General features: G+C 54.2%; 2 protein-coding genes across 3 annotated transcripts; both read right to left on the reverse strand.

Moving 5' to 3' along the window:
* Positions 1-815: 815 nt before the first annotated feature.
* LOC308652838 (trem-like transcript 1 protein) lies at positions 816-5337 on the reverse strand (the record flags this gene model as incomplete). Its single annotated transcript, XM_081300905.1, has 6 exons — positions 816-1233; positions 1588-1640; positions 2101-2186; positions 2547-2661; positions 4821-5153; positions 5292-5337. 6 exons carry the CDS (start codon positions 5335-5337, stop codon positions 1027-1029), a joined length of 840 nt encoding a protein of 279 aa, XP_081157031.1. The 3' UTR covers positions 816-1026.
* Positions 5338-9408: 4071 nt separating this feature from the next.
* LOC308652839 (triggering receptor expressed on myeloid cells 2-like) lies at positions 9409-14411 on the reverse strand. 2 transcript variants are annotated; one of them, XM_081300906.1, is made up of 5 exons: positions 14133-14411; positions 12271-12621; positions 10873-10963; positions 10098-10276; positions 9409-10025 (listed from the first exon to the last, which is right to left on the reverse strand). In XM_081300906.1, exons 1-5 carry the CDS (start codon positions 14170-14172, stop codon positions 10009-10011), a joined length of 678 nt encoding a protein of 225 aa, XP_081157032.1. In that variant the 5' UTR covers positions 14173-14411; the 3' UTR covers positions 9409-10008. The 2 variants fall into 2 exon arrangements, with proteins under 2 accessions (XP_081157032.1, XP_081157033.1); XM_081300907.1 differs by having other exon boundaries at positions 10098-10219; positions 14133-14410.
* Positions 14412-14621: the final 210 nt, after the last annotated feature.

A 14621-nucleotide genomic window follows, 5' to 3' on the forward strand; every position in this document is an offset into this window, starting at 1 on the left:
TTCAGATGAAGTTCTGGCAGAGACCTTAAAGGCCTTTCTGTTTCCAGCCTGGTCTAACTTTTATTCACACTTGAACATGGCCACAGCCCTCCCTGCCCTGCTGTGCCTTTTCTCCACTGGGCTTTCCCCAGCCTCTATAGTTCAGACCAAAGGAAACAGAGCTACCATATGGTCACCTAACCAAGAGAACCAGTTCTGGTCAGACTGATGTCTACAAAGGTCTTTTATAGCCTAATGCTTGAAACTCCTTTGTCCTTCCAGGAAACAGACATGGTGTCTATTTTTATTTCTCTCCTTAACTCCTGTTTCTTTTCAGGCCCATCTCCCATATCCCATCTGTCCTGGGTCTCTTTTAACTTATCACTAACTGCCCCACTGTCCCATCATATGCTATCAACATGTCACTTGTACAAAAGGTGCAAAGCAGGAAGCAAAAGAGCTTCCTTGACTCAAGCAAATGAATCTACTTCCAGGCCTTAGGGAAGAGGCAGGAAATAGTTTCAGAGGAGTCTTTTGGGTGACCCTTGACCCAAACTGCACTGCAAGGTTCTGACCAGGGAAGAAACCGCTGCAGGACAGCCAGGAGATCACGCAGCACAAACACTGGACCAAAATAACTTTGGTTTGCAGCCCAAGTGATTGTCAAACTTGGTCCCTTTCCTTCCCAAATCAACCATTAAGAGTTCACATATCATCAATTATGGTTTATTTAGCCCAGTGTGTAATGGCAGAGGAAGCACCGTGTGGCAGGGGTCTTCCCCAAGAGCCCTCAGTCATATCTGAGTAGCACATTCCCTATCCATAAAGTGAGGATATTGGATAATCCCTAGTTGTTCATAGGTTCTGAGAATATAGGGTCTGAGCTGGGGGGATGGGTGCGCAGAGCCCCCAGGGTCAGCCCCTCCGCGTGTACAGTATGGTGAGCAGTTCAGCTGGGTAGAGTCTGACTGTTAGGCAGATCCTGAACCGACTCCCAGGAGGCCCCTCCGCTTTTGTCCCCTCCTGGGAAAAAAACTGTGGCATATGTCACAGATTTGGAGGACATAGAACCTTAGGAGGCAGAGGAGGTGAGGATGGGGATGGAGGTTTCCCGGTTGGGCAATCAAGAGGGAGGCTGGCATAGGCGGCATTGTCAAAGGAAAGTGATGAGTCAATCTGAGCACATGGTGCATCCAAAGGCAATCCAGCAGCGGGTCCAGAATCGTGGATGTGGTGGACTACTGAGGAGGGGCCCTGCAACAAAAGCAGGCAGGTCAGGCAGAGGGAGTGCCCCCCATGCCCCAGTTACCTTCAGTGGGAAGCCTGGGAGCATCCTGGATATCCATCCCTCCACCTCTCTCCAATCCTAAGTATGTCTATCAGTGGACAGGAGGACTTTGAAAGTTGATGAATATTTTCAAGACCAAGTTACTCCCCAGATCTAGGTAGGTGAGTTACCCAGGTGATCACTGGGGCCAAGTTTACAGCATTTAGGAAGAGGACTGGGTCCCTCTCCTTTCTCCACCTTATCATCCTGGGACCTCTCAGCAATTGTGATGAATAGAGACTCGGGGGGAATTTGGTGGTGGACATGCAGAAACCTCTTACCGTGCCTGCAACTCTCTGGCTCGGGAACTGGTCACAGACATCAGGCCTGTTCCCTGGCAGGACAGACAACAGCACACAGTCTACTTCCAGGGCTGACTCTACTCCCTCACTCCCTTCAGAAGCCTTTGAAACTTTTTTCCTAGTGCATATTTGCCTACCCCTTCCCACTGCTAAACCTCTACCCTTCATCTCCCAGACCCCTCCCCCAGTCTCCCCATCTCTCCCCACCCATTTATTGCTTCCATATTCAGTCTACTCCTAGAACCCTTCCCCTACTTATTCCATCCCCTTTCTTCTAATCCCCATCCCCATTCTTTCCAATTCCGGTATTTCCCCAGGCCTGCCCCCATTGACTCTCCCTCCCTCCTCTTCACCCCTCAGCTATGGGAATTCTAGGGTGTGGGTGCTTAACTAAAGCCCAGACAAGTCTTTCTGTAGGGGAACAGACCTAGACTCCTGGCCTCATCTGCAAAACTGGTTGAGGCTGGGCTAGGTGGGTAGACAGCTACTGACCTCTCTTTTTGGTCATGACAGCAAACAGCACCACAGCTGCCACCAGAAGGCCAAGAAGGGACACAGCAAACCAGATCAAGGGGATGCTGAGGGACAGAAAGGAATAGGTAGGCTTAGCCCTAACCCTACAGAGAGTTGCTAACCAGGAACTCTGGAACATTGAGAGGAGAGCCACATTCTTGGGGATCCAGGGTTGAGAGGACATGGAACAGGTGGGGAGAGTAGACTCAGGTAGACGAACACATTATCAAGGTGTCCTGGCTAAAGATCCTCTAGGATGAAGGACCCAATGCTGAACTGGGGTAAAGAGATTGGTCAGTTTGTCTGTCAATCAGAAGCTCCTGGGGATGGAAGGAATCCCCCTTCAATTTAGTCTAGAGCTCAAAATAAGTCACATCTTCACCAGTCACCTTCTCCCAGCCACCCTAATCCAGTCTTGCTAGTACCTCTTCTGCTGGCTGGGCTCCCAGGGGCTGGCACTGCCTGCAGGGTCCAAGGAGGGGTCCTCAGCCAGACTGCCATGCTTATGGGTCTCCTCCTCCTCCTCTCTCAGGCCAGGAGCTAACTCAGAAGGAAACATTTAATGAGAACACCCACTGTGGGCAGGCTTCGTGGCTTGATGGGGTCTGAGGGACTAGGAAAATGGAGCCAAGGAAGAAGAAGCCCTGAGAAAGGGACACAAAGGAGCAGCTGGGACGTTCCTCAGGGCCTCTCACTCTGTGGGTCGGGGAATGGCGCTGACTCTGTATCTTTACCTAGTTGCAAATGTACCCTCTTTCCTCTGCCACCAGCTCCCTCCCTGGCCCCCTGCATTTCCTCTGCCAGCAGCTCCCTCCCTGTCCCCCTGCATTTCTTCTCTTTTGCCTGCTCCGCGCCGCACCCCCCTAGTCTTCCCAGGCTGCCCAGACTATGCAGAAAAACCACTGAGTAATCTCTGCCTGTCTTCTGCCCCCACCCAGGAAAGGTCTCTCCAGCTTCACCCTCAGTGGTGACCTTGCTCCCAACTCACTGGCCTCAAATGCTGCCTCTCTGTATACCTGTGACCCTGTGGTCCCACCTGAGTGCTGGTCGAGCCCCATCCCAAGCTCCGCCCTCTGGTCAGCATTAATGTGAGGCAACACAGGGACACTCTCTGAGAGCCTCACCAGTACCCGAGACTCAGTTTTGTGACTGTCATCCCTACAAAATGCTTGAATTCTGGCTACAGGACTCAGGTTTAGTTGACCTGGGCCAGAACATCAGTTTGGGTACCTGGCCAGTCTTTTCAGGCCATCTAGGATGGGGCCTCACCTTATTCTTGAGATTCACCATGAAAGTGCTGTGGTGCCAATCTTGCTGCCCATGTCTTGCCCTCCTGGTGCCATGAGGCTGCCTTGGTCAATGCTCTCTGAAGCTAGATGCTTGCCTGAGCTTCAGGCCACAGCCTCTGACTTCCCCATACCATTTCCACACACCTGCCTGAACCTGCATCCTCTGCAGCAGCAACACATTGCAGAGGGCTCTGGGGACCTGCCTCCTGCCCCCTCTTCCCAGTGAGGCTTATCACAATTTGCCTTTTAGGAATTTAAAAGAATTCCTTGACCACAGAGTGACAAAGAATAACTAGGATTAACCACTATTTTTGTGGTACAGGTTAACAACTCAAGATGAGCAGATTCCACTCACCATTCAGTCTACCCTCTTATTTATGGAATACATTTCTTAATTTTATTCTTTGGGGATTAGACACAAATGATTTGAGAAAAGGAGGGAAAAAAAGTGAAAAAAAAAGTCAGTATCCATCAGAGAAAAGTAGCAGTAGTCCCCACTTTAGGTGGCTGATATTTTCCTTCAGTATACTTTATTATATAGCATCTTATTTTTCTGGTAAAAAAAAAATGTTTATTTTAGTACTTAAATACTTGAAAGATATGGACTGCATGAATGAAATGTAAAAGCAAAGTGTTTTATATACTGAAATTAGGGTTGAGAATTTGGGCCTACATATTAATGACACTTTTTCCATTTTTAAAACTGAATGAGTTGAAATAGTTGAGTTGTACCCTGCCTGGAGGTCACATACCCACTTGATGCTCCATGAAGACTTGTCAGGTTAAGATATGAATTCATTTCATTTTAGGTCATCAAACTCGTTACTACAGGATGAAAAATCTTAAAGGTATAAAAATTTTAATTTATTGATATGCTCGAATTCAATTTTGGGGTGTCGGGCAGGTACCAGGAATTGAACTCAGGGGCACTTGGCCACTGAGCCCCATCCCCAGCCCTATTTTGTATTTTATTTAGAGACAGACTCTCACTGTTGCTTAGCCCCTCACTTTTTTGCTGAGGCTGGCTTTGAACTCGCCATCCTCCTGCCTCAGCCTCCCGAGCCTCAGGGATTTCAGGCCTGCACCACCACACTCGGCTCAAACTCAGTTTTGTTTAAAACATTTCTAAGGAGGAAAAAAAAAGATAGCATTGAGTATGCTGGAAAAGGAAGCAAAAACCATGGTGTGTGAGGAGGAGACTCTTAGTGGCAGGGGAATCCATGATGTGGGAGGTGATTTATCTCAGACTCCCACCCAGTTCAGTTTCCGCTCCCTACAGGGCTGTTATGAAGATATCTCTCCCACAGCCTCCCCGCAGGCACCCCCATCCCTCAAGGCCCAAGAGCCCTGGCCACAGGTGGGGGCTGGGAGGGCAGGTCAGAGGGTGATGGAAGGCCCAAGATGACTCACCCGAGGGGAGCACCTCCAGAGAGACCCTGTGCAACATCTGGGGGCCCAAGGCTCCCTCCACCATGCAGCCGTACTGCCCTGCATCCTCCTCCTGCAGGGTGACCATTTCCACCTGCAGCAGACCCCCTCCCAGGTCGGTGAGAAACATGTGCCTGTCTCCTGGGGCTGAGCGATCCACCCCTGAGGACACCAGGGGCTGGCACCCCTCAGGCGAGAACCGGCACCACACCTTCCGGGCTCTGACATCCTGGAGCCGGTAGTGACACTGCACCAGAATGGAGCCCCCCACGGGCACCTGCAGCACCTCTGGGAGGCTGCCCTCGGAGCCCTGACCTAGGGAAGGAAAGGAGGTGGGAGTGAATGTGGGCCGGGGGCTGGGGCCACCTCCCAACCCAGCCTCTAGCGTGGGGATATGGCATCTACAGGAACCCCAGCTATTCCTGGGCACGGAAGGCTCCATCTGAGTCTTACCTGCTCGTCCCAGGAGCAGCAGCAGCAGGAGAAGCCTGGGGCCCATGACTGGGCTGGCAGATGTCAGTTCTGGGGTTCGCCTGGTCACTGGCACAGCATTCTCCTGAGGGAAGGAAACATCTGTCTCCGATGGTCACGTGGGGCTCTCCGTGACCACAGAGTGGGAGGTAGGGACGGGTGGGCATCTCCAGGGTTGGGGATAGGGAGCTCTTCCAAATGCTGGTTGGCTTAGTGCTCAGAAACTGACCCTGCAAGCAGGGGCCAGCAGGGCTGGTGAGAAGACCAGAGGAAAGACAGAAGCCCAGGGCGGGGGCCAGCCACAGCGGGAGGTAGGGGCAGGATCTTAGAGAAGAAGGGAGGGTGACCTTCAGGGTCTTCCAAATCTGTGGATGGAAAGCTATAAAGGAGGAAGGAACGTGGCCTACTAATGGCCAAGACCAGCTGGTTTTAAGTTATTCACAAATGCCCCCATCACACCCCCAGAGCTTCAGGACACTGCCCCTCCTGAGTGCCACTTCACAGCTGGTTACGCCGCCTCCATGGCGCATCTGGTCTGGGGCTGGCTCCTGTCTCCCCTGCACACTCCAGACCCTTTCCATAGGGATCCATGCTCCTCAGCTTTGGAAACCAGATTACTTCCTTGACAGTTACTTCTCTGCATTCCTTTTCTCCCTCCATTTTGTCTACAACTTATTAATTAGTTGAATGTGGAATCTTTCATATCCATCTCTTTTTCGTACCTTTGCTCATTTCCGTCTTTGTGTCCATGTTGCTCTGCCTTTTAGGAGATTTCCTCATATTTTTCTCTACCTCTTCTTTTACTATCTTTTGGATTTTTATTCTTTAATATTTTTAATTTGCAACATCATTCCCTCCCCACCCCCTTTCTCTCTTTCCTCCAGGCTTTCTTTACTGATGGTATACTAGTTTGTTTCATGAGTGTTCTGTCCTCTCTGTTGGGAGACAAGTCTCAGTTCTTCACCTTTTTTGCAAGGAGGCCTATTGAGAGAGGAACACTGCGGGTGGGGGGTGAATGTGCTCAGTCTTGCCTTGGAAGCTAGAAACTGTTACCTCCTGGGAGATTCATAGCCTTCCCCTTCCTCCCTGGAGAAAATTTATTCATGCTGGGGAATAAGGTTCTCCCTCTTTCTCTCTCTTTCTCTCTTTCTCTCACTCCCTCCTTCCCTTCTGCTCTCTCTCGAGATAGACCAACGTCCCAGATGCTCTACATAAACTGCAAACCTCATAATTTGGGGTTCCTTTCCTGGGATGTAAACCCAGTTCCCGCACTGGAGACACCAGGCCTTCATTCATGCAGCCCAGTGTCTGGACTCTGAGGAACAAGGACAGAAAGTGAGTAATAAAGTGACCACGGACACCAGGGTGGACAGCAGCCATCAAAGAGATTAGAGCTAGGCTGGGGCTGTAGCTCAGGGGTGGAGCACTTGGCTAGCATGGGTGAGGCATTGGGTTCGATCCTCAGAACCGAGTAAATAAAATAAAGGTATTGTGTCCATCTACAACTAAAAAAATAAAATAAAAAGAGATTAGAGCTGTCTGTGGGGACACCTGGGTGGGGCACCTTGCAGGGTGAGGCCCAGGATAGGACTGGAAAAGCCACCCTCCCTCCCTCCTCTCCCCTCTCTGTCCTTCTTTCCTTCAGGTACAAGGGAGTCGAGAAAGGGAAGCTGGCCCTGGGAGCCTGAGACGGCCAACTAGGGTAAGCTGAGCCTAGTGAGGCGGGTGGTAGGGTGACCCACTAGCCCTGCACGCCGGGGACTGAAGGTTTTCCCAGGGCAGAAAGTCCTGAGCAAACCAGGTATTTATCTGTTCTGCCAACACTTTAATTTCCTTGCAAGAAAGTTATTTTCACATTAATAAGCCACCCGGGAGTGTTTTGTGATGAGCAGAATTATGTTCAACATTCAACTGAATTCCTCAAATGAATATTGTCCACTGCTGGGACAGAGGTGGCCAGGCAGGAGGCTGGCCTCCAGGGAGGTTTCATGTTGCTGGACATGACCGGGAGGAAGTGAGCTTATTGAGGACATACTGTGTACCAGACAGCTGGCCAGGGACTCTCACAAATGTTATTACTTTTAACCTCACAACCCTGTGAAGAAGGCCAGGCATGGGAGGGGGAGTGTTTGTGGTTAGTTACGTTTGTGGGTGAGGACACAGGCTCAGAGGGACTGAGGCACTCAGCATGTCTGGCCAGGGGCAGAGGTCAAACTGAGGCTCAGTGATCTGCGTGCCCTCAGTCCAGGGTGCTCCTGAGCCCACGGCTGGAGACCCCAGTGGTGATCCCAATCCAGAGGTGGAGGACTCTGACGGGGCAGAGCAGGGAGGAGGAAAGGCCGAGTTCTCAAGCGGAGGAAGCTCCATTCTGAGCTGGAGGTGAATGGGGGCCACTGTGCCTGACGCCAGGTGTCCCCAACGCCTCCTCCTGTTGGTGCCCATATGGGAGTAGGTACCGAGGGCTCAGCTCAGTCCTGGCACTTAGACTTTGTCCACAATCTGTGGGGACAAGGCTGCTGGCCCAGGATGTAATGAGAGAGTTTGATATCCACCGAGCCAGGGAAGCCGGAGAAACAGTTTGGCCCAGAGTACGGAGCTCCAGGGTGGGGGCCAGGGGAGCAGCCGGAGTGGGGTGGGAGGCAGGGTGGGGACACAGCTGGGACCAGGGGAGTAACGTGAGGCTAGAACATGAGCTCTGTGCTGAGCATCTTCTCAGTGACCCCAAGTCTAGCCACCTGGGGCCGGAGCAGAGAGCCCAGGGCTGTGGCCCACTTGGTTCCTCCTCCTGCTGCAGCCCACCCTCACCCCGTCTCCCCCTCACTCCTGCGTAAGATGAAGAGGGACTTGTGAGGCTGCGCCCCTGCCCCGAACACCCTCCCTCATGCCATCCTGGTTCATTTCCTCCCCTCCTTCAGGGGACACCTCAATGGCACCTCCTGACTGCCTGTTTAAAGCAGCCCCTCCCCAGCCCTCTGCAGCCAGGACTCTCCACCTGGCTTTGGTCTAATTTTTTCCCTGGCACTTTTTGCCCTCGGGCACACGTCAGGTTTCCTGCTGTGTGGTACTACTGATTTTCTCCCTCTTCTCCCTCCAGACCACTCTCCGTGTGGGTGGAACCCCAGTTGCTGTTCACTGCTGTCCCTCCAGAGCTCAGGATGGTTCCTGGCAGAGACCACCAGACGCCAAGATATTCTGAATAAATTCAAGGATGAATGAGTGGGACTGAGCAGAGGAAAGGGTCCCTTGAGTGCCAAGTGAACTTTGGATCCTGAGGCAATACTGGGGAACCCAGGGAGGCCCCGTCCCTCTTGGAGCCTTAGTTTCTTTTTAATATGATGAGGGGCTTGGACCACATCTCCAGCTCTGATAGGCTGCACTGTGGCCCAGCCCTCCTCACTTGTCTGGAGGGAAGTAGCCTGGTGGATGCAAACTTCAGGGGGTGAAAGGATGAGTCAGCAGCCTGCCAGGTGCAGGGCCTTGGGGGCAGGAGCCCTTGGAGGGGCCGTGGAGGGGCGCCTGGGGCTGGGATGAGGCTGGTGAAAGGAAAGTGATCACAACACTTGAGCAACTGAGAGGTCTTTATTGCAGCCGTGCAACAGAGGAGAAAAAGAGAGAGAGGGAAAGAGAGAAGAAAGAGGGGGGCGAGCAAAGAGAGAGGAGAGGAGAGAGTGAGAGGGAGAGCAAAAGCAAGAGAAGAAAGAGAGCAAGAGCAAGAGAGAGGGACCGGCAGGAGGGAGCTTTTTATAGCCCAAATCTAATGGGGTCTCTGGTCTGCAGGCTGCCTTGTTGGTGAGCAGTGATTGGATCACACAGTGGTGTCATCTTCTGCCTTCAGGCAGACGGGCAGGGACTAGATGTGGGTTTCCATTGCACCAGACAGGTGGGGGTTGAGTGCTCAGCCTTGAGTGGGGCTGAGTGTTCGGACTTGACACAAACAGGTGATAAAGGACCAAACAGAGGGGGTTTGAGTGCCTGGGTCATCCTGCAGCTAACATTGGTTCAGCTTGTCCTGCACCTAACAGCTGGCAATAGTCCCAGGAAGCAGGGGGAAGGGAAGGGGAGAGGAGAGGGAGGGAGAAGCAGAGAAAGAAGCAGGAGGGAGAGGAGAGAGAGGGAGAGGGAGGGAGAGGGGGAAGGAGAGGAGAGAGAGAAGGGGAGGGAGGGAGAGGAGAGAGAGAGGGAGAAGGAGGGAGAGGATGACAGGAGAAGGGGGCCTGACTTGGTGCCTGAATCTAGGGAAGGGAAGAGAAAAAGGAAAAGGTTGGCCAGATGGGAGCCTTTGAGAATAGAGGGACATGGTACCTCTGGACCCCAGGCCCTGAGCAGTGAGATCCTTTAGCTTTCCTTCATCTAACCCTAACCCTAACCCTAGCCAGGAAGCAAAAGAGAAGAGCTTCTGGAAGGCCCAAATCCAGTAAAGCAGGACAGTCGTGGATTGACTTCTGAGAGTGTTTAATGTCCAAAGCCCAGGTGTTGAGAAGTGACCTGCCTCCCAAAACACATCCCCCACACACAGACACACACACACACACACACACACACACACACACACACACACGACCTCCTTCCAGGCCCCAGAGCAAGCAGGGTGCAGGCTGAGTGATGTCTTGCTGGGGCAGAACCAGGAGTCTCGAGCGTGCAGGCTGGGTGGCTCCTGGACGGCCTCTCCCCAGCTTCTCCCATCTGGGGTCCTCTCCTCTCATGTGTCCACGGGGCCTGCAATGATCCGTGCTCAGCCCTCCCGCCCTGCCGCCCCCCCCCCAGCCATCGCCAGGCTCCCCAGCCCACCTGTCAGCGTCTGGAGCCGGTGCCCTGGGTCGTAGCCACAGCCCTGCCCGCTGGCTGGAAAGCTCCTCAGCTTCTGGCACCGCCAGGCTGCCACCCAGAGAGCGCCAGCAGTCAGCAGCTTGCTGAGAAAGATGAAGGCCAGGAGGAGGAGGACGGAAGTAGGTGGAAATGGGGTCTCCCTTGAGAAAGAGAAGGAGGACACTTGGGAACCTGGAGGTGGCCTGCAAGCTGGAGTCTCCCCAGAGGGTTGGGGAAAGCACTCTGCCCAGCACATCCCGGTGGGGCTGGCGGGGCCTGCACACCACCCTCCCTCCCTGGCCCAGCAGCTGTCTGCTGTGCCCGTGGTCTCCTAAGGTGTGTGAGTGTGTGCACACACGCGTGCACTCAGTGGTTACATGAGCATTTAAACACCGACACTCAGCCATGGACCCGTCAAAGAGATTCTGGTTCTACCAAAGGGACGGGGACCCAGGAGTCTGGGGCTGGTGCTGCGACTCTCGCTATTACTGACCCATGGGGTCCCGGGCTGCCAGGGGAGGGGTGGGGGGCTGCCCAGTCAGGCATCAGAGAGCCAAAGTGTGACAGAAGGATTTCAGTCTCCTGTCATTGGCACCGTCACGCCAGACATGCCAGCTGACGGGCAGGGTGTAAACAGGACCTGGGAAACAGGACCTTTCCTGCTCTAATTGTCCTGGAATCCGTGGTCCTAGGACCTCTGTCCCCACCCGGCGTGGGCTCTGCAGCGCGGGAGTCTGCCGGGGTCTGCTCACTGTACCTGGAGATACTGTGCTCCACAGGCACTGCCTCGAAGCTCCCAGACTCCTCAGGGACCCAGAGGTCTTCCGTGTCCTGGTGATCCTGGGGGTCTGCGGGAGACAGAGCTGTCACTTTGCAGCTCTGCCCTCCTTCGGGCCAGCTGCCTTGGTGGGGAGAACCCAGGTGGGGTCAGTGAGGCCCTGGGAGTTCCTGTTCTGCATGGATCAAGTCAAGAACCTCTCTGAATTTCAATTTCTCACCTTGACAGCGGGGCTGTTAGGAATACCTCCTCCCTGCAGGAGTCAGCAGGAGCCACTCTGCGGAGTATCTAGTGTCACACAGGCACTCAGGGGCTGCCATCCCTCTCTCCATCACACATCCCTCCCTCCCTCCATCCAGATGGAATCGTGGATGGGTTTAAACTGTCGGGCTGTCTGCACAAGCAACGGGTTACTATTACTATATCATTTCCTGCCATCCTCTTGGGAATCGACTGAGCCTTAGACCCTGACAGGGCTGGAAATGCACGTCTCTGTGTCCCGACTCCATGAAAGAGAGGAGGGATTGGTGTCCAGGGCTGGCAGTCGCCCCTCCTTAAGGAGATACGTTTGACCCTCATTGATGATAAAGGGCCATGGGGTCACTGGGAAAGAGGAGAGTCAGGAAGGGACCTTTGCCCTTCTTTGGGACACAGCTGTCTGTTAGAGACAGGCAGAAGGGTGGTCCCTGTGCACAGCTCAAGGGTGTCTCTCCCCCTCAGGCCTGAAATGCTAATCTCAAGTCAGTTCAGTGTCAGGAGGTCTGCCTCCGGTGTCACCCCCTAGGGTCACCAGGACTAATGCCATCATCTCTATATAAACTATCCCCCCTTTTTTTTAGCAGTACTGGGGAAAAAACCAGGGCCTCTCATATGCTAAGCAAGCTTTTGACCACTGAGCTACACTGCCAGTCCCATCATTTCCCCTTCAGGATGGGGAAATGGAGGACCAGAGAAGTGAAGCACACTCCCCAGCAAGCATTCCTTTGAGGGCTGTTTTTCTGCACCAGAAAACTTCATCTACGTTGATAAGTTCCTTGGCTGAGTGGGCAAGTGAATAGATTAATCTGCTGCCCCTTAAGGTCCACCTGTAGGTGTTCACAGACTAATCAGATGTCGACTGGGTGAAGCAATTTGAGAAAGTAGGGCCAAGGCTAACTCCGACAATGAATGCAAATTAGAGAGAGATGCCCCGCCTACAGGTAACACAGCCCTGCACCAGGGCACAAGAGGAGTCCCCGCTGGACTTGGCTCCCTTGCATAGTGAGCAACCTGCAAAACCGTCCATGGGACTCACACTGTGAGTTTTCCCAGGGACCCTATGGTCCTAAACACAGATGCCCAAAACATGAGGCCTGGCCCCAACAGCCACTCACTCACCTGCCAGCACCTCTACCAGTACCTTCCGGAGCGTGTCGGCCTCACGGCCACGGAGGCTCTGGCACTGGTAGAGGCCAGCGTCGTGGTCTTGAAGATTCCTCAGGGTGATGGTGAGGGTGCCGCCCAGGGCATCGTCCGTGATGGCCGTGCTCCCATTCCACTTCTTGAGGAAGGCCAGCAGCCACAGGTTGTGCGTGCTGACAACGCGCTGGCACAGGCCCTCCTGGTCCAGCTGGCGGCACCAGGCCTTGCGCCGCCCCCAGTGCTTGGTGGAGTCGTAGGGGCAGGAGACCTGCAGGGACTGGCCCACCACGCCCTGGAGCACTGTGGTGTTGGGGACCCCGCCCGACTCTGCAGAGGAGACATTCGTTGACTCCTCCATTTATATACCAAATATTTATTGAACACCTGCTATGTGCAGCGAACCAAATGGACAAAAATTCTGTCCGTAAGGAGCTTGTACAAATGGGGAGGAAGAAACAGGTACCTGGCACAGCCCAGGCATGTTTTTGTGGGAATTTGGGAACCGGGAAACCTAGGTCCTGAGGCTGGTTTTCTCACTTTTTGACTTGCTGGGCATCCTCAGAGAAGAAACTGGCCCTCTCTGGGCCTCTTTCAGAAACACATAGTTTTAAAACCCCTCCAGTTCTCTTCTGCACATCTTCTTCCTGTCTTAGGGGACTAGGACCCCTCCTGTCCTGTCTTCATTTCAAGACAGCAGGGCCGCTGGCCCCTCAGGCCTGGGGCTGGTTCCCAGTGGGCATGTCCCTCCCTGCCCGGCCTCACTTGCCTGCTCTGTGGCGCCCACTGGTACTGCTCCACAGACTCCTCTCTCCTGACCTTGAGCCTCCAGCTTCCCTATTTCTGTGGCTTTGTTCCCCTTTCAGGAAGGACTTGTTTCAAAACTATTTTGGGAGAGGCATGAGGCTGCTATTTTGGGCATCCTCTTTGGGGTAGAGGAGACAGACGTGGAGACCCCGCTTCTTGCCAGGCAGGGGCTACCAGGGAGTCACCGGTAGCCTCCTGCCTGGGCCTCTTTCCTGCCCACCCCCGCCTCCAGCCATTATTGTGACAGAAACTGGAAAGGTCAGACCAAGAAGCTGACGACCTGCCTTTTTTGGAACCAGAGACACCAATGCACAGCGTACCCCCAATGCATCCCCTTTCATCCATCCCTCTGCCTCCAGCTGAGCCACCGCGGGCCACCACGCACCTCCCTTCCCTCTCCTCCTCCACCAGGAGCTGCAGGAACAGACCCCATCACCTCTCCTCAACCCAGGTTTCCTACTGCCTTGGGGAGTGAGAAGTACCATTCCCCAATGGAAGAGGCCATCATGTGCAAAATTGGGGGTATCAGTGCCCCCAACTCGGTGGCCAAAACCCTTATTCCATACCTCCCATCAAGAGCTGAGGCCAAGGGGACCTTCCAAAGGTGAGAGGGTCCTCTCCGAGATGCAGGTCACAGTTCCAGGCCTTTCCTCCTTCCTTCCCTCTCTCCCTGCCACTCCCTGGAAGCTGGTCTTGGTTCATAATTTTAGGGGCTCCTACCAGTGCCCCCCAAACTTCCCCCGACTGCCAGCCCATGCCTCAGATGCCACCGTCAGCATTTTCTCCTTCCCATATGACTGGGGGCCAGAAGCTCCTTCAGCCTCCATCCCACCAAGGTGGGCATGTGGGTTTGGATCCCGGGGGGGGGGGCACGTAGACCCCCAGCAGGTGGGGACGCTGTGTGGAACAGGTCACTTGGGCGAGGCAAGGACTTCCAACTCCTTCGTATTCAGCCCAGTGCCAGCTCCCGGCCTCCACCTAGTCATATGTTCAAGGAAGGGGAGGGAAAGAAGGAATGGGGGGAGGGGACCTACCTGTGACAAAGAGCAGGAAGAGCAGCCAGAGAGGCTCCATGCCTCCCACCCTGGCCAAGGGCTGATGTGCCTTGTGCAAGATCTTGTCTTTCCCTTGAACTGCAGAAAAGAGAGGGACCCACACGTCAGGCGCTGAGCACAGGAAACTGGGCTCCTGGCCATTGAGCAACACCAGGACTGGGGTCTGGCTTCGTGATTCAAGGAGGGGCTGCGTGGGAGGAGGGGGGAGGAGGAGTCCGCACTGCAGCCCGGCTGGAGGAGGCCGGGGATCCCAGACCTCTGAGAGGCCAGCCGCCACCGGCCAGTGCCAGCCCCGGTGACAGCACAGGGCTGGGGCCGCTCAGTCAGTCTCCGGGCTGGGCCTACCCTGGTGGTCACTATGCCCACAGCTGCATGCCAGCCATCTGCCGGTGCTGGGCTCCCTAAGGACGGAGGACAGCTGCTCCTCTGGGAGGACATGACTCACATTCAGCCCTTCTAGTCCTTCCC

The sequence above is a fragment of the Spermophilus citellus genome (genome assembly GCF_964194105.1).
Source record: "Spermophilus citellus genome assembly, chromosome: 7".
Classification (NCBI taxonomy): domain Eukaryota; kingdom Metazoa; phylum Chordata; class Mammalia; order Rodentia; family Sciuridae; genus Spermophilus; species Spermophilus citellus.

Excerpts from the sequence above, each read along its gene's own strand:
- LOC308652839 (XM_081300906.1), bottom strand. The coding sequence starts at position 14,172 with ATGGAGCCTCTCTGGCTGCTCTTCCTGCTCTTTGTCACAG. Across the intron at positions 12,622-14,132 it reads CTTCCTGCTCTTTGTCACAG|AGTCGGGCGGGGTCCCCAAC; the intron begins GTAGGTCCCCTC and ends TCTCCTCTGCAG. Across the intron at positions 10,964-12,270 it reads ACTGGTAGAGGTGCTGGCAG|ACCCCCAGGATCACCAGGAC; the intron begins GTGAGTGAGTGG and ends TGTCTCCCGCAG.